The following is a 26,813-nucleotide window of genomic DNA, read 5'->3' on the forward strand; positions in this document are numbered from 1 at the left end:
AGAGGAGTTTGGCCCCATCACCTTTGTAACTGCCCTTCAAGTAGCTGCTAGTAGTGAGCAGATCCCCCTCTGCCTCCTCATGTCCAGCCCACGTGGCTCCCCCAGCTCTCCTTGTGAATTAGGAGATGTGGTTCTCCCACGTCTCTCAGGCACGAAAACTAGACACAGTACACAAGTGTAGCCTCCCTGGGGCTGAACAGAGGGAGAAAATTACTCCCTTTGATACCTGCTGGCCATCCTCCCTGTTTTCCCTTGAAAGCCCCCATTTTATGCAAATCTTACACTTTAGTCTTTCCTCATAGCCCCACTGAAGCTGAGGTGACAGAGGCTGCATGTAATGATTGCTTGTATTTGCTAAAGAAGCAATATAGACACCTTCTGTGTGTCCAGGGACTATTGTACATCACCTCCTATGTCATCCTGTGCTGGCACTATGCATAATCCTGTGGAAGAGCTTGAATGGTTTGTCTACAAACTAGGGCATCTCAAGAACCAAACAGGTGACACGGTGCTGGATGGGATGGGAGGTTATGATACAGTATTTTACAAGGGCATGCAGTGATAGGGCTGGATAATGGCTTTAAACTGAGAGGATTTAGATTTAGATTAGATATAAGGAAAAAGTCTTTACAGTGAGGGTGGTAAGGCACTGTATCAGGCTGCCTGCAGAAGTTGTGGATGCCCCACCCAGGGAAGTGTTCAAGACCAGGTTGGATGGGGCTTTGAGCAGCTTGGTCTAGTAGATGTCCCTGCCCATAGCAAAGGGGTTAGAACTAGCTGATTTTTAGGTCACTTCAACCCAAGCCATTCTGCAATGATATGTGGGGTTCTTGGGGCTACAGGGCCTTGAGGAAGAGGAGAACTAACAAGGTGATTGTTGGTTAGGCGTTTGTGCTTACAAAGGTTTTGATTTCTATATCAATCTCTTTAGTGCTAAAGTACAGAAAAGGGGATGAGGATAGCCTCATGGAGAAGATCTCCAAGCTCAACTTCCACTCTATCATCAAGAAATCCAACCGTGTGAGCAGCCACCTCAAGCACCTCACAGGCTTTGCACCCCAGGTACTGTGCATCAGGTGCACTTACTCCCTGCAGTGCTTCTCCAGAGTATCTGCTGTCCCTCCACACCCCTGCCCCCCATCCAGCTCTGATCCAGGCCAGCGAGGCAGAGTGAGCTTAGGGTCTGAACCACCCATCTCTGCTGTCCAGCTTGGGGGCAGGAGGCCCCCACAGCTTGTAGTCTGGGAGGTGCTGAGTCCTGCATCACCTCCCTTAAAACACTTTCTCTCACAGCTGAAGGATGAAGCCTTTGAAGAGACAGAGAAGAACTTCCGGATGCAGGAGCGTCTGATCAAGTCCTTCATCCGGGACCTTTCCCTCTACCTGCAGCATGTCCGGGTGAGCCAGTCTGGGTGTGATGCCAAGCCTGTGGGGCTCACCATGCACTGCCCCTCCTGTCTGCATGGTGTGTCCCTGCAGTGCCTCTGGCCACGGCTCCTGCCTCAGCTCTTTTGGGGCTGGGTGGTCTGGGCTGTGCTGGGAGCCCCTTCTGGGCAGCAAGCATGGCTCAGCTGTGTCTCCTTGGTGCAGGAGTCAGCTTGTATGAAGGCACTGGCAGCAGGGAGTATGTGGGACCTGTGCACAGAGAAAGGAAGTGGGGACTTGGACCAGTTCCAGAAAGTGAATCGTCTCATCAGCGACCAGCTCTTCTCCAGCTTTGTGAGTGAGGCTTGTGCCCCTTTGAGGCCCACCCTGGGGGTCTGCTGCAGATGGGCAGGCCTGGGAGGCTGCAGGGAGGGTAACCTGGGAGAGCTGTGAGCATTCCTGTTTAGCTGTGCCTTCCTGAGAGCTTCGATGCCTGGCAGTTTGTGACTGTGCCCATTAGATACACATTTTTTCAGCCCTAGCTGAAATGCTGCAGCTCTTTATGCGAGTGGTTCAGGTACTCTGCATAGAGTTACCCATACTGGGACAATTATGTAAGATTATAGGATAATTGCTGTTGGAAGGGACCTCTGGAGCTCCAGCGGCTGCCACCAGGAGACAGTCACTGTATCGTCCTGGGGAGGTTGTGTGCTGGAGAGTGAGCTGCTGGCATTCACACTGGGAGAGCTCACCTTGTCTCACCTTCTCTCTGCACCTGTGCCCACCAGAAAGAGCGGACGGAGCGGCTGGTGAGCTCGCCCCTGAGCCAGCTGCTGAGCATGTTTGCGGGGCCCCACAAGCTGGTGCAGAAACGCTTCGACAAGCTGCTGGACTTCCACAACTGCACCGAGCGAGCGGAGAAGCTGAAGGACAAGCGAACGCTGGAGGAGCTGCAGTCAGCCCGCAACAACTACGAGGCCCTCAATGCCCAGCTGCTGGACGAGCTGCCCAAGTTCCTGCGCTTCGCCAAGGAGCTCTTTGCCAGCTGCCTGCGGGGCTATGCCGAGGCACACTGCGACTTCGTGCGCCTGGCCCTGGAGGAGCTCAGACCCCTGCTGTCGGTGGGTTCCCACAGTGCAGGCAGCGCCCTGGGCTCAGAGCAGCACTAATCTGTGCAGGGTTTGTCCCTGAGCCTCACTGTCACATCATGGGGGAAGCTGCTACTGCAGTTTCAGGCCACAAGTGACTTGTGGAGGGTTCCTGTGGGATGGTGTTGGGGCAGGGATAGGAGGGTTATGTTGCAATTGTGTGTAGAAGGCTCTTGGAGCAGTGGCAGGAGAACATTCACCTGGGAGAATTTCAGGTCACAAGTTTGAGGACCACTTAGAGCTGAGTCCAGACAGGACTGCAAACCTGGGTCTGATGCAAGTCATAGGCAGGACTCAGAACCCTGCCATGGTCTACACTGTAGCTCTTGGCCACTTCCCCTAGCACCGGTCACCTAACCAGGATCCTGACTTTGCTCTGGTTCCAGTTGCTGAAGGTGTCTGGCAGGGAAGGGAACCTCATTGCCATCTTCCAGGATGAGCACAGTCGAGTCCTCCAGCAGCTCCAGGCCTTCACCTTCTTCCCAGAGTCCCAGGCAGCTCCCAAGAAGACTTTTGAAAGGAAAAGCATGGAACGGCAGTCTGCCCGGCGGCAGCCCCTCGTTGGCTTGGTGAGTTCCCTCTGCCCAGAGTCAGGGCTTGCAGAGCCCAGGACAGCCACTCACGCCTGCCTTGTTCCTCTGCAGCCAACCTACTTCCTGCAGTCGGATGACATCCGCGCTGCCCTCCTGGCCCGCTACCCCCCAGAGAGTCTCTTCCAGGCAGAGCGCAATTTCAATGCTGCCCAAGACCTGGATGTCTCCCTGTTGGAAGGAGACATTGTGGGCGTCATCAAGAAGAAGGACCCCATGGGCAGCCAGAATCGCTGGCTCATAGACAATGGGGGTAGGTGGCTGTTCCCTGCCCTTGGTGCTTGCTGTGAGTCTCCTCCTCTGGTCTCCCTGTGCCCCAGTCTGAGCTCCCTTCCTCTCCCTCTCTGCAGTGACCAAAGGCTTTGTGTACAGCTCCTTTCTGAAGCCCTACAACCCCCGCCGCAGCCAGTCGGATGTCTCTGTGGGCAGCCACTCTTCCAACGAGTCGGAGCACAGCAGCTGCTCTCCCCAAAGCAACGCCACCCTGACCTTCAGCCCCAGTGGGGCGGCCGTCACCTTCACTCAGAAACCCCTGCAGGACTCTGTCTCCCCGGCAGATGTGGAGGCGGACTCCCCCTCTGTGCCCCAGCTTGGCTCTGGTGACAGGATGGCCCCGCTGGCTGGCACCGTGACATCTCAGCGCCGCCACAGCCGCCCCGAGCAGGGCTGCAGCCCCAGCTCTCGCAACGGGCACCCCACCAAAGCACATCTCAGGTCCACGCCCTCCGTGGAGGACAGAGACTCAGGGCTGGAGAACAGCGAGTCAGAGGGCAACCAGGTGAGTCTGCAGCCACCCTCATGGGGCTGGGGATGTCAAGGGCCAACTGCTTTGGCTGGGGACTGAATCATTCTCCTCCCTGGCAGTGACCATGAACATGGAGGTGGGGTATGAGACCTTTTCTTCAACAGAGAACCAGGCTTCAGATGGGGGTGGGCAGAGGCCAGGATGGAGCCAGGGCTGTCACTGGGGAGAAGGACAAAAGCCCGTGCATCCTATGCAGTGTGAGATTAAGGCTGTGTGGTGTGACCATCTAACTGATGCTGTCCCCTTGTCTGGCAGGTCTACTACGCTCTCTACACCTTCAAAGGCCGAAACACCAATGAGCTGAGTGTGTCAGCTAACCAGAGACTCAGGATCCTGCAGTTTGAGGACATCACAGGCAATCAGGAGTGGTGGCTTGCCGAGGCCCACGGGAAGCAGGGCTATGTGCCCTCAAGTTACATCCGGAAGACAGAGTACACGTGAGGGTGCAGACAGAGCCTGCACCCCATGCCTTGTTCCTCCTGGGACTGCTAGGGTCTGGGGGAGGCTGGCCAGCCCTGCAGCCCCCACTGCTCACCCTTAAGGCTATGCCTCTCACAGCTGTGCGGTGCTCCTGGGCCCCAAACACGGGCTGCCATCACCCCTTTAGGGGAGGGAGTAGGGGGGCTGGCCAGGTAGGCAGAAGCAGGCAGCTTGTGTGAGGGCAGAGGTGAGTTCACCTCCAAGGTGTGTTTGAGCCTCCTGTGTCCAGCCAGGAGCAGGGGAGCAAAGCCTGGGACTGTTACTTGCCCAGAAGGGTAAGGCTTGACTCAGGCTGAGGAGCTGCTGTGGATTTAAGTTGTGGAAGGCTAATGCTGAGTTTCTGGAGATTGTCATTAGTCAAGTAGTATTAAAAGCAACCCAGACTTCGTGAATATGCTCCCTGTGCAGCAGGAGCCTGGTCTCGCCTGTCTCTGCAGGACTTGGGGTGGGACATTTACACACTGCCTGGGGAAGCAGCTCTGAGGTTTGCTGGGAGTAGTTGAGCTCTAGGCCTAGAATGAGTATGGCCTCTGAAACCCTCACAACAAAGCCCCCAGCAGGTGCCTTCTCCCTGTGCTTGGTCTCCCAGGGCTTGGCCTTTCCAAGAGCCAGAAGCCCAGAACACCATACCCTTGTCAGCGCAGTATTGGCTGTGCCCAGGACCCATTTTTGCACTGATGTGCCCACCTGGCTGCTCTGGGCTGGAGCAGGGGAGAAGGCAAAGCACAAGCTGTCCTCCAGCCTGTTTTTTGGGGTCTGACCAGAATTGCCTCACCTGTGCTTTCCTGCACAGCATTGGAGGGTGCTGACATTCTGGAGTGGCAGGCCCATCATCCCTGGGTGGGCTGTGGTGCCTTTTGCTGGGTTGGTGTGTGATACGGCTGCTGCCCTGTCCTGAAGGGAAGAGATTCCCTTCATGGGGCAGTGTTTGTATCCCCTGTACTGCTGCTCTGCAAATAAAGATTTGCCTTTGTGTATAGAAGGTGCCTTTGCAAGTGTTGGGAAGCCTGGGAGGAGTGTGTGGCAGGTGCTGCAGCCTTCATGCAGACCCTACAGGGCCAGGAACATTTCTGTTTTGGTGGGGTCCAGCATTCTAGTGCCTTGGTGTTTGTGCCAGCTGCAGCTCAGGCATGAGGAAACACTCACAGGAACCTTCTTTATTAAGATGAAATGGTGGCACTGGCCTCTTCCCCCAGCTGTGTGTTCCATGACTCAGGGGTTCCAGGGCAGTAGGTGCTGGTGGGCTGAATGTTTCCCTGCTCTAAGTGGGCACCTGCTCTCTGCATGAGATCTGGCCCAAGAACAAAGAGTCAAGGGTCTGTCAACAGTAACCACCATACTTTGTGTGTGCATGGCTGTACACAGACGTGTGCCTGCTGCTCTCCAGCTTCTCTCCACCACCACCATCAGGTTTGCAGTCTGGAACCACAGCCCAAAATCTGCTCCACAAGTGGTCATGATAACCTCAGGGAGAGGCTCATTTATTTGCCATACAATCAAAGTAGCCACAGGGAAGGCAGGCAGGCAGCCCTGGTTTTGCTACAGAGTCTTCTTGCATGAGTAGAGCTGTGGCTCTCCATTTGGACTGCCCAGCTCTGTGTAACCTCTGCTGGCAGCTGTGCCACCCAAGCACTAGCCAGGTTTAAAGCTAAACTGAGGCTTGCTTATATGCCTTGACATCAGCCTTGTAGTTGGAAGACTACAAACACTTACAAAAAGTGAATAAATTATTCATTCTTTGATTAAACTGTAAATTTCATTCCATAATGCTAAAGCATCTCTAAGGTAGATTCACCTGGCATGGTGAAGTACAAAAACTAAGATCACCCCCACTGGAGGTCATGATCTCCCTGCCTGGCAGATAGCTTTTCCCCTCTATCCTGGAATAAATTCTGCAGCTCCAGACCCTTGTGTGCACAGCAGGTAGGATGTGGTAGTAAGGTTAACAGTTCGCTCAAGTCCCGATGCTCAGGCTCTGGACAGCCAGAGAAGCCACCCTCTTGCTTCCCTGCTGTGGAGAGGCCAATTCCTGGGCAGCTTGGCTGTGGGAGACAGCAGTGCCTGCAGGGTGAGTGGCAGCAGGAGGAGCTGTGACAGCCGGGCCCTGCAGCACTGCCTACAGAGCGGTGCTTTCTGCAGCGGTGATGCCGGCGTCCTTTGCCATGGCGGAGAAGAAGCCCTGCTTCGTGAGCAGCTCCTCGGGGCTGTCGAATTCCACAATCTGCCCAGCATGCAGCACCATCACCCTGCCAGAAGGGAACAAGGCCTCAGCTCCCAGGATCCGAGTGGATAGTGCTGCTGGTGCCAGCACTGCCAGCCCAGCGAACTCTCACTCCTCCTAAGCCACTCTGTGTGGTTCTCCTCTCAGCAGTGGCGAGGGCACAGCCCTCCTCCCTGTGTTATGGGTCACACACATAAGGTGTCGACAGCAAATGTTTCTATGGTCTGTTGCTGTAAAGAAGGATCCCAGAAAATGTTTCTCCCACAAAGGCAGCACTTCTGCATGGGCATCCCTACTATCCTTCTGTTCTCTTCACCACTGTGTATTACTGTCCCAGACTCTGCATCCACCCCTGCCCCTCTGGCTGCATTCTCACTTCCACTGCTGTGCTCCTCTCGCCCCATCCCAGGAGTCCAGATCCCCATTCCCTTTGCCCTGCAGTATTGTCCCATGGTACCTGTTGCTGTCCATGATGGTGTGGAGGCGATGGGCGATAGTAAGGACAGTGCAGTCAGCAAATGCACTCCGGATTGTTGTCTGGATTAAATGATCCGTTTCCAGATCTACGGCTGCTGTTGCTTCATCCAGGATGAGGATCTTGGCTTTGCGGAGAAGGGCCCGGGCCAAGCACACCAGCTGCCTCTGCCCAACACTGGGATGAGATGGAGAGCATGAGATACTGAACTGACGCTAGCAGACCTAAAAGCCTACTGCATCTCACTGCTCTGACCCCAACACTGTCCCTGGCCTTTCCCCACTGACCATCTGCTCCCCTGAGCACCACGTCCCTCAGCATATTACTCTCTGGGCCACCATAGAAGGGTTGGCTCACACTAGCTCCTTAAGAGCCTAGACTCCTCGGCCGTTTTCTTCCATATTCACTTTCCAGAAGCTTCTGTGCATCATCCCTGGACAGCCACTTTGCTGGAGGCTGCTGTTCCAGGCTGGCCCCTGGGATCTAGAGAAGGGAGGGGAGCTGGGCCTGCGTCCGCTCCTCTGCTCACCTCAAGTTCTCCCCTGCCTCGCTCACGAGATGCAGCAGCCTCTCAGGAAGGCCTTGCACGTATGTTTTCAGGTGAGCCAGCTCCAGGGCCTTCCAGATCTCCTCGTCTGAGTACTGGTCAAAGGGGTCCAGGTTCATCCGCAAGGTTCCAGTGAAGAGCACAGGGTCCTGCCAGGGACAGCACCGTGTTCAGCCTCACCACAGCCATTTAGCTGGGCCAATGGCTCCTGGCCTCCAAGTGTGGCCACATCCTGCCCACACCACTGCCTGCAGCTGGCAAGGGATGTGGTGGCAGCCTGCTCACAGGCCTTTGGCACGTCCACAGCACCCAGGGACACACTGAGGCCATGCAGTGCCTGCAGGGGCCCTGCAGCAGTGGGATGTGGAAAGGTGGGGATCAGCTCACCTGGGGGATGATGGTGAGGTTGTTGCGCAGGTCGTGGAGGCCAATTGTTGCTATGTCCACGTCGTCGATGATGATCTTCCCTCCGGCCGCCTCCAGCACCCGGAACAGGCAGTTGGTGAGGGAGGATTTTCCAGCCCCGGTCCGGCCCACAACCCCAACCTGTGGAAGAAGCTTTTTAGACCAGCTGACAGGGCTGTAGAAAACAGGGCAGATGCTCTCCATCTTGGTCTGGTGGGCCTTCCAGCCCTTACCATCACCCAGACTGTCTGCTTTGGTTCCTTTCCTGCAGCTCAAGTCCCCAGGAGCCACATCCCATCACCATCCCACCCCAGCACATGGACTGAAGCCGAGAAGAAGAAACAACTTTAACAGAGTCTCTGTAAAGAGCATAGTGAGGCCAGAGACACCTTTTCAGTGCTGCCAATTTTACAGGTGATCCCCTGAAGAACCAGGTCCAGTTCAGGTCGGTAGCGAACTTTGTAGTCAATGAACTGGATCTCGCCTCTGCTGGGCCAGCCACGTGGTGGACGGTTTTTTGTCACCCATGGAGCCTGCGGGAGGGCACAGGAGCATTAGGGGGGGTCACTCTGCAATGCTGACTAGCACCAAGCTGTGCAGCAGGTGTTTGCCCAGACCCTGGATTCCTCACCTCATTCTTCACCTTCGTGTACTCATGGACCCGCTCCACAGCCACGATGTTGGTCTCCAGCTCTGAAGATGTCCGCACCAGCCAGTTCAGTGTCTGGGTCACCTGCATGGCAGAATCAGAGGGTGCAGAGCTCAGTGGCACCCAGGAAAAACCACCTCCCACCTCAGCCCAGGGAATCGTCCTGGCCATGAGCATACCTGGCCTGGCCCTAATCACTGTCACTGCTGAGACACAGCCCCACCTCTCCCCAGACCACCTCTCCCCAGCCCATCTCTCCCCAACCCTTCAAAAACTTTGCTGCAGCATCTCTGATCCACAGCAGGGCCTCATTCCTCCCCATGGCAGCAAATATCCTACTCAGACTGGGATGAATATGTGCCTCCCGCTCTATAGCCACTCCCCAGGTGATGGGATACCCCAGATAATCCCATTTCCATGGATCAGAGCTGGTGGCAGGGCAGCACCCTGCCAGCAGCCCAAAGCTCCCAGAGACAGCCCTGTCCTGGAAGGAGAAAATGCTTTCAGTGACTCACATTGAGAGCGGAGGAGACAGAAAGACCCACGATGCCACCCTCCAAAGTGCCCTTGGCAATCACTGCCAGCAGTGCAGAGAAGAAGACCACCAGGCTCCCAACAAACTCCAGACGGATGGCCAGCCACCTGCACCAGGAGAGGACGGCTGAAGGGCAGTGAGAGAGGCAGGAAGGCATCTGCCTGTGCCCAACACACAGCCCACCAGTAACAGCACACTGCACCAGCGTCCCTCACAGCCAGCCACGAGCCCAGTGCTGTGCACACTGCACACCACGGTGCATGTACACAGCAGGTCATTTGTGGCCAATTCTGCAAGCAAGTTCATTTATGTCGGTCCATGTCCCTCACATAACCTCCTGTGCTGGTAATGCTGTGTATCAGAAGGGCCCCAAACATTTAACCCTCAAACACCCAAATCATTTACCAGTAAGATACAAAACCAGAAAGTGCCCGCATCGCACTCCTGCTGTGCCTGGAGGATCCCTGTTCTCAGAACTCACCAAGAGCATCTCAGCCCTTGACTGCACAGCTCACCCTGCCCAGCCTCTGGACACTTTGTAGGGGAGAATACTTTGGCTTTCAAAATCACCCTAAAATGTCCCACTGCCCCAGATGGTGCCCCTATCCTAAACTACTCCAGTACCTACACAGACCCTCAATGCTGAGATCAAGAGGGAGGACTGCAGGATCCCAGGGATCTCTCTCAGGACCTAGAAGCTGCGGGCAGAAGTGCTGCAAGCTGTGCTGTGGCATAAGTGGTAAAGCTCACCTATTTGATATTATCCAGGAATAAACACTTTTCTGATTTATGTCCATGGTGATCTCATTTTGCTTCAGGAACCGCTCTTGGTGTCCATAGGCCCGGATCACAGAAAGGCCTGACACTGTCTCACCGAAGTGGGAGTAGATGGGAGACCTGGTGACAGAGTCCAGACGCCTCAGCTGGCGTGACGTGGAGATGTAGAAGCGCTGAAACGAGTGACAGACTGGTTATCAACACAAAGCCCAGCAGCCACCAAGACACTGCTCTCAGCAGGGCAGAAGCTTCACTCAGGGCCCAGGTTCTCACCAGCACAAAGTAGTAGAAGATGCTCAAGGGAACGATAACAACAGCAAAGAATGGAGTGGCCAGGCAGATCACAATCAGTGTGCTAATGATGCCCATGAGACAGGAGATCCAGCTGCGGAAGGACATGGGAATGGTCTCATCTACTGTGAAGATGTCCTGGAGCACATAAAAAAGTATAGAGAAGCAGTCAGTGACCCCAGAGAGAAGCAGATGCCCAAAGGTCCCATACATGCAGGGTTCCTACACACTCCTGTGGTAACACAGTGCCAGACATTTGCAAAAATATCAGATCATCCTGAATTGGTGTTATGGTCACAACCTCATTTAGGGCCACAGCTCTTAGCTTGTGAACAGCTGAGTTAACAGAGAAACTTGTAGGTCCACAGTTTGTGGTAATTGGGAGTGGGACTACAGCTGTGAAAAACAGGTGAACAGCTTTGAAGGTAATGAGACCTGGAGTGCCAAAGTGCACTGACCAATCACCAAAGGGTAAAGAGGACACACAGGTGCAAAGCCTGTAAGATAAAGGGTATAAAAGTTGGGCTAAAGAACACGAAGAGCAGGTGCTTGCAGCCTTCTGAAGTGATGTGATGTGATGTGATGTGATACTGTATGGGCAGACACTTGAAGCCTCCTGATGTGGTATGGTGTTACTCTGTTTGGGCCAATGCCTAAAGCTTTCTGAAATTGTATGGTGATACTCCATGCATTGTGGCCCTCTCACCTGTGACATATGTTTTAACATAAATAATATATAATAATACAGAATATTCCCCTATAATATTCCCCTGTTATACAGACCAGCTTTAAGAACTGCATCTTCATCAAGAGCTAGGATGAAGGAGCATAAATGAAGCAAAAAGAGGGACAGGGCAAGCTGCAGGTCCATGCAGGTGCACCCAGGTCTCCAGCTGGTCCCATCTCCTAGCCAGGCACCACATACACCCTCAACTCAGAGTAAACCCAAGGCCATAGGTTTAATTTTAAGAAGAAATTTAATTCCCAAAATTCAATAAATAGTACCAAAGAAGAAGTGGAGAAACAGCACACTTGAAATTACCTGTTTGTATTTTCCCTCCTTTCTCATTTTCTCTTTGTTTTTGACCTTCACTTAGATAGAAAAGATTGTAGATTTTGCTGTAAGTCTATAAACAGAGGAACTTCTCATTGTGGGACATGAGCTCCAGGCTCTTACCTCTCTTAGTCATCTACTATGGACCCTCTTTTGTTTCTCCACACCCTTCTTGCCCAGGTGACTCCAAACAGGACACAGTATCCAGGTGTAAGCTCCTCAGCACTGAGCAGAGGAGGTAACAACTTCCTGTGATTTGGCACACTCTTTCTAAGAGAGCCCAGGATGTGGTTTGGTGGTCAGCCTTGCATCCCCATGTCCTCCTGGTCCCTTCCTGGCCTTTACCTGGGCTCAGCTGTGCAGTGCTCAACAGGAGCAGGGTTATGCCACTACCCAGCATTGTGCAGACGTGGTGGAACAAACACCTCCTGCGTGCTGGGGGTGTTCTCTTACCTTGGCAAACCTGTTGACGATGCGGCCGATCGGGGTGGTGTCGAAGAAGCTCATGGGAGCGCGCAGGATGTTGGTGAGCAGCTGCTGGTGCATCACACGGGAGGCTCGCATGGCGCCCCGGGCAGACAGCATGGTTGCAAAGAGCAGGAAGACAGCTGCAAGGAGAGCACAGGGCTGTCACCAGCTGATGGGTGGGTGACAGTGGTCCCAGGTACCCTTTGGCGTGATGGACACACCAAGCAGTGCTCAGCCAGCAGCTCTGCAGCGAGCCGCTGGGATAATCCTGCGTCCCACCTTCTTGGGAGGCCCCAGCAACTGTGTGCCAGCACAGCAGAGGAGCACTAACCTATTGGAAAGCCTTGGGCCCTAGCACTATGTCTAATCTGATTAAGGAAAATGATCTTAAACTGAGGGGGCAACACAGGCTTGGGGCAATTTATGCTGCTTTCACACTGGTGTGTGTCCACAATTCAGCCAGGGGCTGTAAGGAAGGGCAGCAGCAGGCAAATGAACAAAATCCTGGGTCCCCTGCTCCTTACCACACTGCTGGCTGCAGGCCTTGCAAGCCATATCCCTCCTGGACCACACCATGAGGTGAGTGGGAACTGCTGTCCTCCCACACTCACCTTGTGACACGCCCAGTGCCCCGAAGACACCGATGCGCAGGTCCCGCTGCTGCGTGGGATAGGTCTGGTTCTGATAGCGCACCGAGTCGTCCGTCCAGTCACTGAGCCACAGGTTGCTCCCCACGTAGGCAACGTACTGTCCAATGTAGCCCATGATGATCCAGAAGGTGAAGCACCAGCCAACAGCACGCAGGTACCGCACGTACATGGAGAACTTCACCTGTGGACCAACTGAGCCCATCAGACCGCAGGCAATGACACCCAGCACAGCCTTGGGACTCCACCTTGCTGCCCACAGCGCTCCCCTCCACCACCCCACCCACCAGTCCCAGGCAGCTCTGTCTCCTTCGTGTCTCTTGGCTGTGGAAGCCCACACCAGCTTCTCTGAGCCACAGTCAGGGCGGGCAGCACTGAGCCAGGGCAGCACAGTGCTTCGTCCCTCCATCCTCCTCACCCTGCCGGTTTCCACAGCTTCTTTCTCGATCAGTTGCTGTCCCTTCAGCTTCTTTGGGGGCTTCTCCTGGGCCTTCTTCTGGGAACTGGTGCTCCTTTTACTAAGGCTAGAGGGAAGTGATGAGTACCATTAGTCACAGGGTATTGGAATGGTCCCAGTCTCCTGGGGGTCCATCCCTGTGCTGTACTGGGTCTTCAGTGGTGGAGTCCTCTGGAAAATAATGTGCTAACTGAGGCAGCTTTGAGTGAGCTTTGTGAAAGCACTAGGCATGTGCAGCCATAAAATTAAAGCCTCATTCCCAAAGGCAAAACTAGCCCTCAGCATGAGTGACAGGGAAGACTGCAGAGTAAGGCTGTGGCACACTGGTGTGAGTAAAGACAAAATCAGATGCTCCTGACCTAGAGCAGCTTGTGGTAGGAGCAGGCAGGGAGGCTCCCAGCTGGAACTCCCTGGGAAGCCCCCCGATCCCTGTCTCTGAGGGAGCAGTGCATGTGGCAGGAGAAAGAGCTGAGAGCTTAGGTCATGGCCCACCTGCGACTCGGTTTTCTCTGATGGATGCTGGCCTCTCTCTTCAGGGTCATAGTCACCACATCTTCAGTGTGCTCCTCCATGCAAGGATCAACAGTTTCATCAGCCTCCTCTTCATCCCCAGCTAAAGCAACAGCTACAAGCACAGGGATGAGGGAAGGTAGGGTCAGGCACTGAGCAAAGAGCAGATCCCACACACCACACCCCTGCTCTGTGCCGTACCCCAGGCCCAGGCTCTGTCCTACCACCACATATCACACCTTCTCCAACCTTGCTACAGGACCAGCACAGCAGGAGGAGGAAGAAATGCATTCTGCTGGAGGGAGAACTGATAGGGGACACAGGGCTAAAGGCCTGCACAGAGGCAATCCCTCCTGCTGACTTCTCCCAGCACCACTGGCCCGACCTCAAGCAGAGGATTTGTGCTAGTTTAGTAAGTGCAAGATCTGATAGATCATACCACTCCAGCTCAGAAGCATCTCCTTGAGCAGGTGGAGGTGGGCCCTGTGAAGACATACTGGGAATAGCCAGGCTGCAGCTGGACAACTGGGCTGAGCTCTGACAGGGTAAGCACCTACCTGACCTAACACCACTCCTCCCCATAGCGCTGGAGGAAATGATAAAATGAAATATTATCCAGTGGGATGTTCAGAACAAACTAAAGGATCTTTCTGACCCCAGCATCACAAAAATATGGAGCCTGTTGCCACATAAGATTTTAGGACCCATAATAAAGGAACTAAAAAGGGAGTAAAAAATTTAAACAGGTCCTGTGCTGGATGTTCAACATAATGCCTGAATGCAAATCTTAGTCAGGAAGTTATTGTGCTGCTGATTGCCAGGATCTGAGAGGAATTCACAGCAGCCACCATTGGTGCTTGGGCTGGATAGGGCCAGGTCAGGCTGACACATCAGACCTTCATATCCCCAAGATACGTGCACAGCCACTCCAACAGCCCAGCCCCACTGTGTTCCCAGTACCTGCAGTATTTTCCTCTGAAACATCCTCCTCCTGATTTCCATACAAGTTCAGGAACTGGGAAAAGGCCCCCTTGTTTGCAAGCAGGGTGCTGTAGGAGCCATGCTCAGACACTGCTCCTCCTGCCAGCACCACAATGTTATCGACCTGGGGCAGGAAACTGATACTGTGCGTCACCAAGATCCGTGTCTGCAACAAAGGGGTTGCAGGGTAGTGATCATCAGAGCACCCCTCATCCCCAGCCATGGCCCTGCAGGCTCTCCATCTCCCACTTGGGGACTTGTCTGCTTAGCAATGCCTGGCTGTGAGGACACAGGGTACCCCTCTGGGAAATCTTGAGGCCTCTCCTGCCTGCTGAAGCCCCACGTGAAAGCCGCAGGACTCCTCTCTGGCCCAGGCAAGCAACCTCAGACTTCCTCAGATGGCTAACACCATGCCAGTGCCACTCCTGCCTGGCTGGGGGTTTGCTGAAGGGTATGGGTGCTCACCTTCTTTTGCAGCAGCCCTCTTGGCCCCAGCACGTGCTCGAAGAGGTACTTGCCCACGTGGGCGTCCACGGCAGAGAGCGGATCATCCAGGACGTAGATGTCTGCGTTGCTGTACACCGCCCGGGCCAGGCTGACCCGCTGCTTCTGGCCCCCACTCAGGTTGATGCCCTGGAAGGAAGGGAAGGACCTCGCTGGACTTGGGGCTGGCACAGGGCAACAGCTCTGACCTCTGCTGCAGGTGCTATCAGAAACCCATGGTGCCCGGGGCTGATACCTTCTCTCCAATCTCTGTCTGATCACCTGCAGGCAGCAATTCCAGGTCTGGAAGGAGGGCACAGGCCTTGAGGACCTGCTGATACCTGGCTTCATCCAGTTCTGACCCAAAAATGATGTTGTCTTTCAGTGTGGCATTCTGGATCCAGGCCTGCTGGGGGACATAGGCCAGGGAACCCTGGCAGAAGAGACAAGAACAGCTACATGTCAGGGATCAGCCTGAGCACTGACACCTCCTGCAGCCTTCCTTGCCCTGAGCCACCACTCTGGGACAGTCCTGCTCTACTTCTCTGCTGAGCTCCCAGGCAGTCCCTGTGCACCAGCCGCCTCCTCTCACCTGGATGTTGATATGTCCCTTGATATTCTCCATCTCCCCAAGCATGGCTGACACCAGCGAAGATTTGCCTGAGCCCACAGCCCCCACCACAGCCACCAGGCTCCCAGGTGTGATGTCCAGGGTGACACTGCAAAGACACGAGGGCTGAGGACGCAGCACTGCCAGGTCACCTGTCAGTTCCTGTTGGGCAGGGCAGTGTCTCTGGGACACTCATACCTAGCAGCACTGTGAGAGGTGACAGCCCTCCCCAGCTAATGACACAGAAAGCCTCCCCCTGCCCAGCCCTCTGCCCCTGATGTGGCACAGAGCACTCACTCTCTTACGGCAGCGTTGCCGTCCCGCTCCCAGGCAAAGGTGGCCTCTGAGAAACGCACAGCGCTGCCTGCCAGAGAGACACGTCCCTCAGAGAGGGGAAAGGCCAGGGCAGGGCCAGCCTGAGGCCCACGGAGAGTAATCTGGAGGTTCACCTGCCTGCAATGGGGTTGTGGTGGATAGCTGAGGTGTCCAGGTCCTCTCCACTCAGGTAGCGCTCCAGCCTCTCCTTCGACACATTGGCCTGCCAGGGTAGAAAGAGGATGAGGATGGCACATGGGCATGGGCTGGCAGGAGCCCCTAAGCAGAGCATCCCATCACAGTCCCCACCCAATCTCTGGGCCCAAGCTGTGTTATGCATGTGGGTCCTGTCCCACCCCACTGCCAGCAGAGTCCTGTGCACTGACGCCTGGGGGTCCATCACACACCTGAGCCCCGACTGCTGGTTTGGACAGAGGTCACAGGATCACCCTACACCCCCTGCCCTACGTGAGGCCTGACCTGCACCAGGGAGGAGATCACCATGGGCAGCGTGGCCATGGGGAAGCGCAGCACATTGAAAAGGGAGATGGCAGTGAAGGCCTTCTGTGCATCCAAGATGTTGTTCTCATCCACAAGCACATAGACAGCAAAGCTTGCCAAGGAGACCTAGGACAGATATAAGGGAAAGCCACCATCAGTGTGTTTGTGTGCAGCCCTGACCTTCAAACTACCCCAAGGCCTCAGCAGTGCCTTCGTGCTGGGGACCTGTTCCCCTCCTGCTTCTGTTCTCCTTTGGGCCCCATTTCACCACCCCAATGGGACCCCTTTCCACCACACCTCTCCTGCCAGCAACCAGAACCATAATCCATATCCACCAGCCAGCCCCTTCCTTGCTGCAGAAACACTGCAGCTGAGGTTCCAAATATTTCCCATCCCCCTGGCCACAGCCCAGCCCCAGCTCAGAGGAAGGTGCCCCCTCCCCTCCCCAGGGCTGCTGTCACTCACCAGGGAAGGAGCACATGTGAACACAAAGACAGAGACTGACTGCAGGTAACCGAAGGTCACCAAGTCCTTGAGCTCACGTCCCCGGATCTTGTTAACTCTCTTCTCAAAGGAGGGCTCCCAGGCAAACAGCTTCAGGATCTGCAGGAAGAGCAGGGTGAGCGGATGCTGGTCTCACAGGAATGCCCACCTCCACACTCAGCTCACTGGTGGCCAGCACCTCCATCACCTGGCTTGCTCAGAAGCCTCCTTGACCACTGCATCTCCCCTCTCCTGTCCTGCTTATAGCATTTCCCCACTGCACTCCCACTCCCTCAGTCTCAGCTTACAGGTCACTGCCAGCTCCTCTATCACCATGCCACTGCCACAGCCATCCAGAAAACCCTCTCTTGGCTCCCAAGTATTAGTCCAAGTATCAGGAGCTCTTCCCCAGCCAACTTTTCAAAAGATGAGGCAGCCAAGGGAATTGCTGAGACCCAGACACAGGGCCCCCAAGCCAGACTAACACTGGTGCTGTAGGGTTCTAGAGGTGTGCTGCCTCCAGGTACAGAGCACCAAGAAGAGGAGTGCAGCAGCTGCCCAGAGTCTCCACTCCATTGCCCACCTTGATTCCATTGAGGATTTCAGTCATAATTTTCATGCGTTCGTCCTTGTTCTTCATGTTCCTCTCCTACAAACAGAAGAGTCAGACACCACCTGAACCAGACAGCAAGTCACCCTTGGAAATACATCTGGGCTGCCACAGGGAAGGGAAGGATGGGCTCCACAGCCCAGAGAAGTCATCGCATGAATCTGAGTCTTGGCTCCCTGTGGCTCTGGACAAGTTGGGGAAAAACACCCCCCTGCTGTCAAGTAGAAGCTAAAGCTTTATCTTATGCCTGGCAATATCTCATTTTTAGCCCTTAAGGCTGTGCCCAGTCTGGCTCCAGTTCAGCTGTGATGGTAGAAGAGATCTCACCTATCTCCTGCTCATGGCAGCTGATCACCTCTGGCTCAGGCTAGAGGCACCCCCAGCCCAAGTGAGACCAACTTCCTGGGCTGGGAAAGATCCACAGCACAATAGCAAAGGGTAGGGAGTGTGGCAAATGAGAGAGGGGAGCAACAGTGGGGTTGGATGTGGGAGACCAGGGAGGACATTTCACCCACCACTGACCTGAATGGTTTTGGACTTGGCAACCAGGAAGGCATTTATGGGGAGGAGCAGCAACAAGGTTGCAATGCCAGCCAAAACAGAGGGGCCCAGCTCTCCCCAGAGGAAGACAATGGACAGGATAATTTGCAGGGGGGATGACCACAGCTGGTGAATAAAGTTGGCCAAGTCCATGAACCTCTGGGCATCCGCTGACATCAGATTCACAGTCTCCCCCACCGTGGACTCCTTGCGGGTGGCTCCGGACATGGTGAGCGACTGGAAAGAGAAAGCACAGTCAGCACAAGCCAGGCTGGGAGCAGCCCTGCTGCCAGCAGCATGGCTCAGAGCAGGGAATCAGCAGACCAGGCTGAAACCACTTCTGTGTTTGCTCCTGGTGCCTCTGTACTGGGCACCAGTGCTCTCCTCACTGCCGGCACACCTGGAGCCGCTGGGTGCTGGGTGCAAAGGAAAGCACCCCTGTGCAGCAATCCTAGTGGCACCTGCCCTGCGTGTTGCACTGCTCTGAAGAGAAAGCTGCCTCAGCCCCTGGCAGCTGTCAAACACATGGCTGCAGCACCCAGCTCCCAAACAGAACTAGGGCTCACAGTGTCCTCAGTGCTGGGTGGGTTCCCCCAAGCTCTCCTTGCACTTTCTGAGGAGAGAAGTGCACACACCCCAGGCTGATGGGGCAGGTGGATGATTTTATCCACAGCCCAGCCTGGAGGAAGCAACAGGGATGATGGCAGGACCATACAGACCTTCTTGTAGATGGCAGCGATGAGACTGGCTCGCACATTGATGCCAAGCTGGAAGCACAAGCTGAAGTGCTGCTGCAGGCAGAGGGACTGGATCACTGCTGTCAGGAAGAGCAGGATGGCATACAAATAGCCCCGCCAGGCAAAGGCGTCCTCGTCTGACACAAAGGCAATCAGCAGCCTGGCAGGGAAGGAAGCTCGTGAGACACACACCCTCCTGAGACAGACCCAAGCAGCATGCTCCAAGTGAATGCAGGGGGAGCATCCTCACAGGAGTGGTGAGCAAAACCCTGCCCCAGAGAGCTGGCTCGATGGTCAGCAAGCTGGGAGCCCTGTTCTGCCACAGACATGGCAGAGGGTCACTAATGGAAGGTCATCCACAGCACAGAGACTGTGCTGCTCTGCAAAACAAACCAGGGAGGCCCTGCTGGGCTGAGCTGCACTGACTCTTGGAGAGCCCCAAAGAAGAGCTGGGACTCCAGGGAGGGAGCAGGGCTGCACATCAGGATGCAGGGGAGCAGGGTATTACACATAAGAGCTGGCAGCCAGCTCAAATCACTTATTTGTTAAACTGTACCCAAACACATTCTCCCATTTTTGGTGAGGGTACAAAATGTCCCCGGGGTCTGCGGCTGGGAGAGGCACACACTGGGAGTTGGTGGGACTGGGTGCAAAGTCAGGACAGAGACAGAGAAAGGACTCACTTCAGCAGCTGGGGACTGACAAACACGAGGGCATCATGCACCAGCTTGAATGCCACTGCTAGCAGGAGATTCTGCTGGAAGGTCTTGCCCAAGGTTTTCATCAACCAGCCCTTGGGGTAATCCTTGGGAGGGCCTGAGTCCTCGTTGTCTCCCTTCTTCTTCTTCTTCTTTGGCTGCTTCTCCTCCTAGAGGGAAGCCCACACAGAGGTGAGGGAGCTGGCTGTGCAGGTGTCCTGCATCTGGAAGGATGCTTCAGGGCAGCACCTCACTGACCCCAGATCAGGTATCCTGAACAAAGCCTTAGCTTTAGCTCCTGCCACACTCCCTTTCACTGATCTCTGCTTATGTCATACACACCCAGGATAAGCACCTTCTCTTTTGTACCAAAGACAATTGTTAAAACCCAAACCAGCCCAAACCTCTCAGGCCAAACATCAGGCAAAAATCACAAAGAATCTGAGGCCAGGGGTGGTCACAGACTGATGTTCCCTCTGACCTTATTGCTCAAAAGTATCTGAGGTAGATAGACATAAGGGAGCTGCTTGTACTGCAGATTTGAGGGTGGTTCCTGTCTTTAGGTAAGGCAGAAAGATGGAGACATTCTTGGTCTCTCAAAATATGGGGATCTGCCAAAGACATGACAGGAAGACCCTGACATGGTTTCCCCTATCCTTGCCCATGGTCCTGCAGGATCAAAGAAGGGAACACCAGCCAAGAGGGCTGCAGGGATGTGAGGTGACCCTACTCCCTGAGGCTTGACCTGGATGTCTCAGTCTCATACAAGGCCAAGAGCAGGAAGGGACTTACCAGCACCAGGATGTCTTGGCTCTGGGCCTTGCTCAGGCTGTTCCCATGGTCTGGGCCACCCTCCTGCCGTCTCTTCTTGCGTTTCTGTTTCTCCAGTTCTGCTCTGGCCTTCTGCATCGCAGTCTTCATGTTCTTCTCAAAAGCAGTGTGAAGAGCCTTTGTCTTGTCTTTATCTTTCAATTCCCAGACATCCTCTATCTCCAAAGGCTTGCGATAGCCCTTGAAAACCATTCTGTGGGACAGAGAAATCCAGTGACACTCGTTGGAGACACCTTGCTGCAAATGCAGAGCCTTCACACCACCCTGGCCATGGGCTCAGGCTGCACCCGACATGGTGCCTCCCCCAGCCTGTGCTGCAGGCTCCCCTGAGGCACCCCTGCATTCTGCCAGCCCGACCTCCCTCAGAGCCCTGCTCACCTGCTGTACCATTCAAAGGTGATGGAGCTCAGGAAGGAGGCTGTCACCTCTGGGTTCTGTGGTACAAAGCAAAGAGGACACTGAGATATTGTTTATCTGGGGGCTGGTTTTGACAAAAGCTGCTTTAGCAGCCCCAGCCATTAAGGAGCCTCATAGGTTTCAAACCATGCCAGCTCCAGCCCCAGAAACCTCAGCTCAGAGCCAGCCTCAGCCCACCCTGGACACACATGCAGATGCCCCATGCTGCAGGCTCCAGCTCTTGCTGGGCCCTGTGCTGAAGCCTTCAGGTCTTCCCAAGGAGCCTGGAACCTGCATGGAGCCTGCCCTGCCCCACACAACGCTCAGGACGTGGTGCCCCAAACCCAGTCCCAGGCAGTCCTCACACCTTCTTCCCGATTTCCTTTGTTTCTGGGGCAATATCTGAGAGGCCTGAGACAAGGAAGAGCAGCAGCTGGAGCCCGTAGGAGATGAAGAAAAGGATAAACCGCGGCAGGTCAGAGATTGGTTCCTGCAGAAATGGAAAGCCCAGGGTTATTTCTGGGGATTGTCTCAAGGTCCCTGGTACTCAGAGACAAGATCCATCCCTTGGCTGAACCCAACAGAGCAGTGCAAAACTCGCTCTGAGTCCTGGATCAGCTTCCCTTTGCCACCTCTCCCTGCTTCTCCCTGACCTCCTCCCATGAGTGTTTAAGTGGAGAAATTAGTCTTGGAGAGCTTATACTTCCCCAAAGAGACAGGATGAATCCAAACAGCAATTCCCTCCCAGGTCTTTTCTGGTTTCCCAAGGTCCCCAGGGCAGCTGGGACCCCAGTGATACCACAGAGAGTTTGTCAAGAGAAGAGTCTGAAAAAGCTTTCTTTGGGAGCAGAGCAAGAGCACGTTGAAGCCCAGAGCTTCCTGTCAAACCCAACCTGCAGGGCTCTCCGGACGAGCGACTGGAACGGCAGAATCCCACAGAGAAGGGAGAGGCTCCAGAAGCAGAAGAGCACCCCCGAATCTCTGCGCAAGCAGAAGCGCCGTGCATCCTGCACCAGCAGGACCATAACCTGGGGGAAAGAAAATCAGAGCTGCAGGACTAGATCTGGCTCTAAAAGTGCCTTTGGAGCATGTGTCCTGGGATGCCAGCACACATGATCTGCTGGGATTCACTGCCTTGAATACCCTGAACACACCACCAACCCTTCACAAGCTTCAGAATTAATTATATAGGGCAAATGTTTACTTCAGGAAGACATAAGATCAGGTTTGAGTGTACCCGACATTACAGCAGGACACTATTACTCTTTCTAGCTGTTCTCACTCCAGATTCTCAGACGTGTCAAGCCATGAGGGGTCACACCCTGTCTCCAGCACCTTGCCTCCAGACCTGGAACTGAACCCAGATCACATTCCAGAGGTGCAGCCTCTCTGAGGAGTCCCCTTGCCTTATCATCTCACATGGACTCTGCATGTGAAACTAAATGACGCGGCAAAATAAGAAGGAAAGCAAATGAAGGTCTTATTTTGCTTTTAAGTGTAGCTCCTGAGTATTTGTTAAGACTGTTAGAATACTCCATGTCACACACAAGACATCTGTAACTGCCATGCACATATTCCATCAAGCTAATAGCCACTAGATCCTCTTTAGCCAGCTTTCTCCTCTGCCTGAGCACCCCATGGTACTTCCTGGCTCTCTGCCCAAAACTGAGCAGCAATGTAAAGGAAGCTGTGAGACATCAGAGCAGCAAGCCATGGTCTGATGCTTACACTGCAAAATCAGTCCTGTGAAAAGCTCCTAGTAAAGTTCTGTCAGAGAGCTCACCTACACTTGCAGGAATAGAATCATCCCAGTTTTAAGGATGACAGCAGCGAGCACTGTAACCAGGCACCTGCCCTCAACATATCACCCTCGTGCACCACCCACACAGGTTTGGGGCTAGTCCTACCCAATTTCCAGGCCACCCTTGCCCCATGGACACAGCTTCCCTCTGATCTCCGTGCTAGGGAAGCCCTGTTCTGCTTGGGGCTGCAGTCTCACGGTGTCCCTGTGACACACAGCACGTTCAGGCTGAGCCCTTACCCAGGTGGCGATGTACAGGCTGGGGTTGGTGTACTGCACAGCTGGCACAGCGCCCTGCTCGGCGTCCACAAAGGCCAGGGCCAGCCCCGCCACTGCCGTCAGCACCAGCAGGGCAGCCAGCACCTGTGGGGAGAGAGGCCAGCCCATTGGGGACACTGGGAAGCACCGGGAGACAACAGAGGTCGGCATAAAATACATCCGCACATCCTCACACCCTTTCCAGCCCAGAGCTGGCTGGGGCAGCTTTCAACCCCGTGAATGTGCCACAGCTCCACAGGAGCACTGCGGTCATTTTCAGTTTGGAAGGTAGCAGCCCACAAGAGAGGCCCCAATACACACTCTACCCTCCCTCCCAGTGCATCCCTCCCTGTTATGCCCTCTGTACCAGATATGCCTCCTGCTGGACTCCCCTTTAATTTCTGTCCCAGATGGTTCCCTATCTCATTGCTCCTTCCCTCCCACACTTCTCATCTCTCCATCCCACACCTGACTGTAGCACAGTCTTGCCACTCATACCACCAACACCTCAGGCTGCTCCAGCCTGTCATCTGGGCCCCCTCAGCTCCACTGTACCTGTTTGATGATGTAGAGTTTGGTCACAGAGGATTTCTTAGCTCTGGATTTACACATGGGCAGGAGCTGCCATGGGGCCAAAACCCAGAAGAAGCCAAGGGGGATCCAGACCAGCACAGTCTGCTGGAAGCACACCGGCAGGTCAGCATCCGGACGAGCAAGGTAGGAATCATTCTGGGGGCAGCAAGGACAGAACACCACGTCACATGAGATGGCTTGACTCTCACTTGCCACACAGGACAAGAGCCAACACTCCTACAGGTTCTGCCCACCCAGCTCCACGCCATTGCATCCCTCCTTCAACACCCACCCTCCTGGCTGAGCATTTCAGCATGTGGCCATGGTCCGAGCACTATCCCCATCCCCATCTCTCTGCCTGAATGAGAGATGGCCACCCCGTGCTGGAGCCAAGCCAGCAGAAGCAGCTGAATCGAAATCCTTCTCCAGAAGTCCGTACAGGCTGTCCTGTGTTCCCAGGAAGGCTAAAACAGGACAGAGCTCAGTCAGAGAGATGTCACTGTCTCACTGCCTGGTGAACAGTGCAGGCAGTGCACCGAACTCAGTGCCATGGCACTCCTGGATAAACCCCAGAACCTCTGCCGACCACCAGCACGTGGGTCTCACTGGCAGGACAGGCTGTGAGTCTTGGAATCCACTGCTCTCCCCCCACAGAGGGTGTCCTACGCCAAGAACAGGCACTGGGGATGATGCAGTCACTCACCCAGAAGACGGAGCCGCAGAACTTCTCCAGGGCTGCTGACATAGCTCAGGGGAGAAGAAACGGCAGCTCCTTCCTCTCGCTCTGCCCAACTGAGAGACCTGGGCAGATGCTGGGATAAAAGTCCCCCCACACCCTCAAGCGGTCTTGGGACAAAAACTCTGATGACCCACAGTTATTTATTAACTTGGTGCTGTTGCACAACCCTACAAACCAAAGCAGTGACCAAAAGGGCTTGGGAAGCTGCACAGCCACAGAAGGGAGGAGAGGAGGATCCAAGAAAGAGACCAAAGGGGAGATAGAGAGAAGTGAGTCACTGCAGGACACCACAGCCATTGCTCAGGAACCATAGACTTGATCAGTGCACACCAACGCACACAAACTCATCTGGACCTGCTAAAGACGTTACTTTGGTACAACATACCTCTCTGGTGAGAAGCCTGCTGAATGCCAACAAAAAGTCCAGCAAACGGTGGTCTCACAGTGGCTGATGCCACCTGGCAAGGGGGCCTGTGACACCAGCAGTGAGTGCCCCTGGCCTGGGAATTTGCAGTGTCTGACAGCTGAGCTCACCATATGCTGCACTGATCTTTCGGAGTCTTCAGGATCCAGATCCCTTTTACTAATTTCCAGTCTCCAGAGCCTGAAGATTTTCCAAATTCCTTCTTTTGCTTCTTTCTTTCCCACACTTCCATGTTGTCTGTGCTATGGCAGTTGGCTGACCACAAAACCCCAAAGAGATTTTGAATCTTCATCCCAAGGTAACCCCCAACATCTGACAGAAAGAGGACGAATCCCAAGGAGATCGATTGCCACTGAACCCTTGTTGCTCAGGAAGGCCTAGGTGTGACAGGACACGTGGGGACAGTGCTACTAAGGCTGGAACAGGATTTGCGTTATCATGTGTGCTCTTGAAGAACAGTAGATAAAAGAGGACAGTAGGGTGACTGTAATTATTGTCCTGTCTCGTTGTACACAGAGTTACAAGATAACTTAGAAGTCAAGGGTGAAACGATGAGTAATTCCTCGGGAACCATCAATACCAAAGAAAGGCTCAATGTCCAACTCAGTGGTTAATTATTAGCAATTTCTCTGATTAAATCCACATGTTTTTGTAAATAAAACTACCCCTAGTGCTACGTCCTCCAGGCCAGAACCAATACACTGCTCCTGAGAGCTATAAATTGATGCAATGAGTAAGAAGTGAATGGAGCAGTCATTCAGCCCTTCTCCATCTGGACTGCTGATGTGGTTCTTCTGTCTGGCACTGGCACAGGTGTCCTCTGGCCTTGCTCAAAACCACTTGGAGCACTGCTGCCAAGGGGCCCACTTGTTTATGACCTTCCTACATAATGCCCCATCCCATTGCTTGTCTGTTTTTAGTACAGGTCACAGTTCATCCTCACCCTGGCTTTGGTCTAACAGAGTTGAAGCGTGGCCCTCAGCACAGGATTCCCTCTCTTTGATGTTCAAAGCAAGCATAACCCACTTTCTCTACCCTCACAGCTGGGGCATGCTCCTCCTAAAAACCTAGAAAGCTTTACTGTCCTTCAGCTCCTTCCATAAATGTTCCTCCACTAAAATACCCAGAAAACATCCACTGGGACCAAGGTTGCTAAGCAGCACCTCTTTGGCCAGCAATACCACAGCTTCCCTGTGCTCCCCTGTCTTTAGCCATCTGTTTCACAGCACGTTACAGCTTTTCAAAACTAGGCATTGATTCATGCCTGTCTCACACAGGGTCTGATCCAAAGGTCTCTGCCAGGCAATCAACCAAATTCCTCCAGCCCTCACTGCTCGTATCTTCTCTGAAGACTTTTTTTGCCTTGTCATGTTCTCACCCCATGTTCAAAAACCTGAGGCAGCTTGGTCAGCAGAATGTTCTCACCTTAATTATCATGATTATGGTACTGGTAGCCTGATCTTAATTGAGCTACCAGTATCATAATCACGACCATGACTCATAAAATCTCAACATAAGCCATGAACTGTTATGAACTCTCTATATTGACCATAATCATAAATTTAATCACATTTTCCAAGTTTGGATTCTTCCTACAGCCCGCTCATCTGTCAGTGCTGAAGCAGGCTCTGACACCAGCACTAAGCAGTCATTCCCTTCCCAGCTCCTCTGTTAAGAACTTAAGTTCCTAAGGTGTTTTGGGAGACACCAATACCTTTGATGGATCAATGTGAAAAAGTGGATGCGCCTTTAAACTGAAAATACGTAGTCTTGATGATAGATTTTCAATAATGTGACTCTATTCAAGGTGACAAAGGTGCTGCCACCTTGTCAAGTAGCACATTTTTTCCATATATCCTCACAGGCTGTAAGCTACTGCCAAGATGGGAAGAGACATCTGTACCCTGCATTTGCTTCCTGAGGTCCACTGTCTTGGTTGTCAGAGGGATTCTCTTCAGCTTTGTGATATTTTACAGAAGCGCAGGCAGCATGGATAAAGGTGCTTTACTTCTAGGTCCCTACTCTTCAAATGTACCCTCTGATACCATTTAAATCTTTCACTGGGTGTTTTACAGAGAAACTGAGTCTGAGGCTTTAATCCTGACTAAGCAGCAATGACCCAACAGGCACATTCCCCAAACACTATCTGGAAAACAAGCAGTTTATGCTGGGACAAGGACCTGGAAACTCCCTTAAAAAAGCAGCTTGTCCTCCCAGGAAATCTCATACACCAACCCCACCTCAAGCACTGAGGACCCAGAGCCCAGGATGGCTCACAGCTTCCTCACCTGATCAGTCAGGTGCTTACAGCTGCTGCATTGCTAACCCCCACCTGTGCTACTGGCTGACCACAGCAGGCCTTGTTTCCCAGCTGTGGCTAAGGTGTTTCCCACCCTGGCATTCTGGATG

The 26,813-nt window shown here is 53.9% G+C and overlaps 2 protein-coding genes across 14 annotated transcripts in view; one reads left to right on the forward strand and one right to left on the reverse strand.

Moving 5' to 3' along the window:
- DNMBP (dynamin binding protein) overlaps window positions 1-5,775 on the forward strand; it is a 34,081-nt gene extending 28,306 nt beyond the window's left edge. For all 13 annotated transcript variants that reach the window (XM_064430982.1, XM_064430979.1, XM_064430984.1 and 10 more), the window contains 8 exons: window positions 932-1,062; window positions 1,294-1,398; window positions 1,591-1,719; window positions 2,154-2,486; window positions 2,900-3,082; window positions 3,158-3,356; window positions 3,454-3,881; window positions 4,164-5,775. In XM_064430982.1, the coding sequence (XP_064287052.1) occupies window positions 932-1,062; window positions 1,294-1,398; window positions 1,591-1,719; window positions 2,154-2,486; window positions 2,900-3,082; window positions 3,158-3,356; window positions 3,454-3,881; window positions 4,164-4,349 (1,694 nt within the window). In that variant the 3' untranslated portion in view covers window positions 4,350-5,775. The remainder of the gene's footprint in view (window positions 1-931; window positions 1,063-1,293; window positions 1,399-1,590; window positions 1,720-2,153; window positions 2,487-2,899; window positions 3,083-3,157; window positions 3,357-3,453; window positions 3,882-4,163) is intronic.
- A 64-nt stretch (window positions 5,776-5,839) lies between these two features.
- Window positions 5,840-26,777, reverse strand: ABCC2 (ATP binding cassette subfamily C member 2). Its single transcript, XM_064430975.1, has 32 exons — window positions 23,945-26,777; window positions 23,224-23,397; window positions 22,651-22,773; window positions 21,503-21,637; window positions 20,977-21,099; window positions 20,592-20,647; window positions 20,175-20,406; window positions 19,368-19,552; window positions 18,667-18,844; window positions 17,930-18,184; window positions 17,381-17,446; window positions 16,780-16,917; window positions 16,294-16,440; window positions 15,948-16,036; window positions 15,796-15,858; window positions 15,481-15,607; window positions 15,145-15,321; window positions 14,871-15,038; window positions 14,385-14,571; window positions 13,407-13,539; window positions 12,876-12,981; window positions 12,422-12,641; window positions 11,796-11,950; window positions 10,271-10,426; window positions 9,971-10,170; window positions 9,201-9,327; window positions 8,668-8,769; window positions 8,426-8,569; window positions 8,019-8,177; window positions 7,614-7,780; window positions 7,067-7,261; window positions 5,840-6,634 (listed from the first exon to the last, which is right to left on the reverse strand). Exons 1-32 carry the CDS (start codon window positions 23,984-23,986, stop codon window positions 6,505-6,507), a joined length of 4,659 nt encoding a protein of 1,552 aa, XP_064287045.1. The 5' UTR covers window positions 23,987-26,777; the 3' UTR covers window positions 5,840-6,504.
- Between the last annotated feature and the right edge of the window lie 36 nt (window positions 26,778-26,813).

Source organism: Passer domesticus, chromosome 8 (genome assembly GCF_036417665.1).
Source record: "Passer domesticus isolate bPasDom1 chromosome 8, bPasDom1.hap1, whole genome shotgun sequence".
Classification (NCBI taxonomy): Eukaryota; Metazoa; Chordata; class Aves; order Passeriformes; family Passeridae; genus Passer; species Passer domesticus.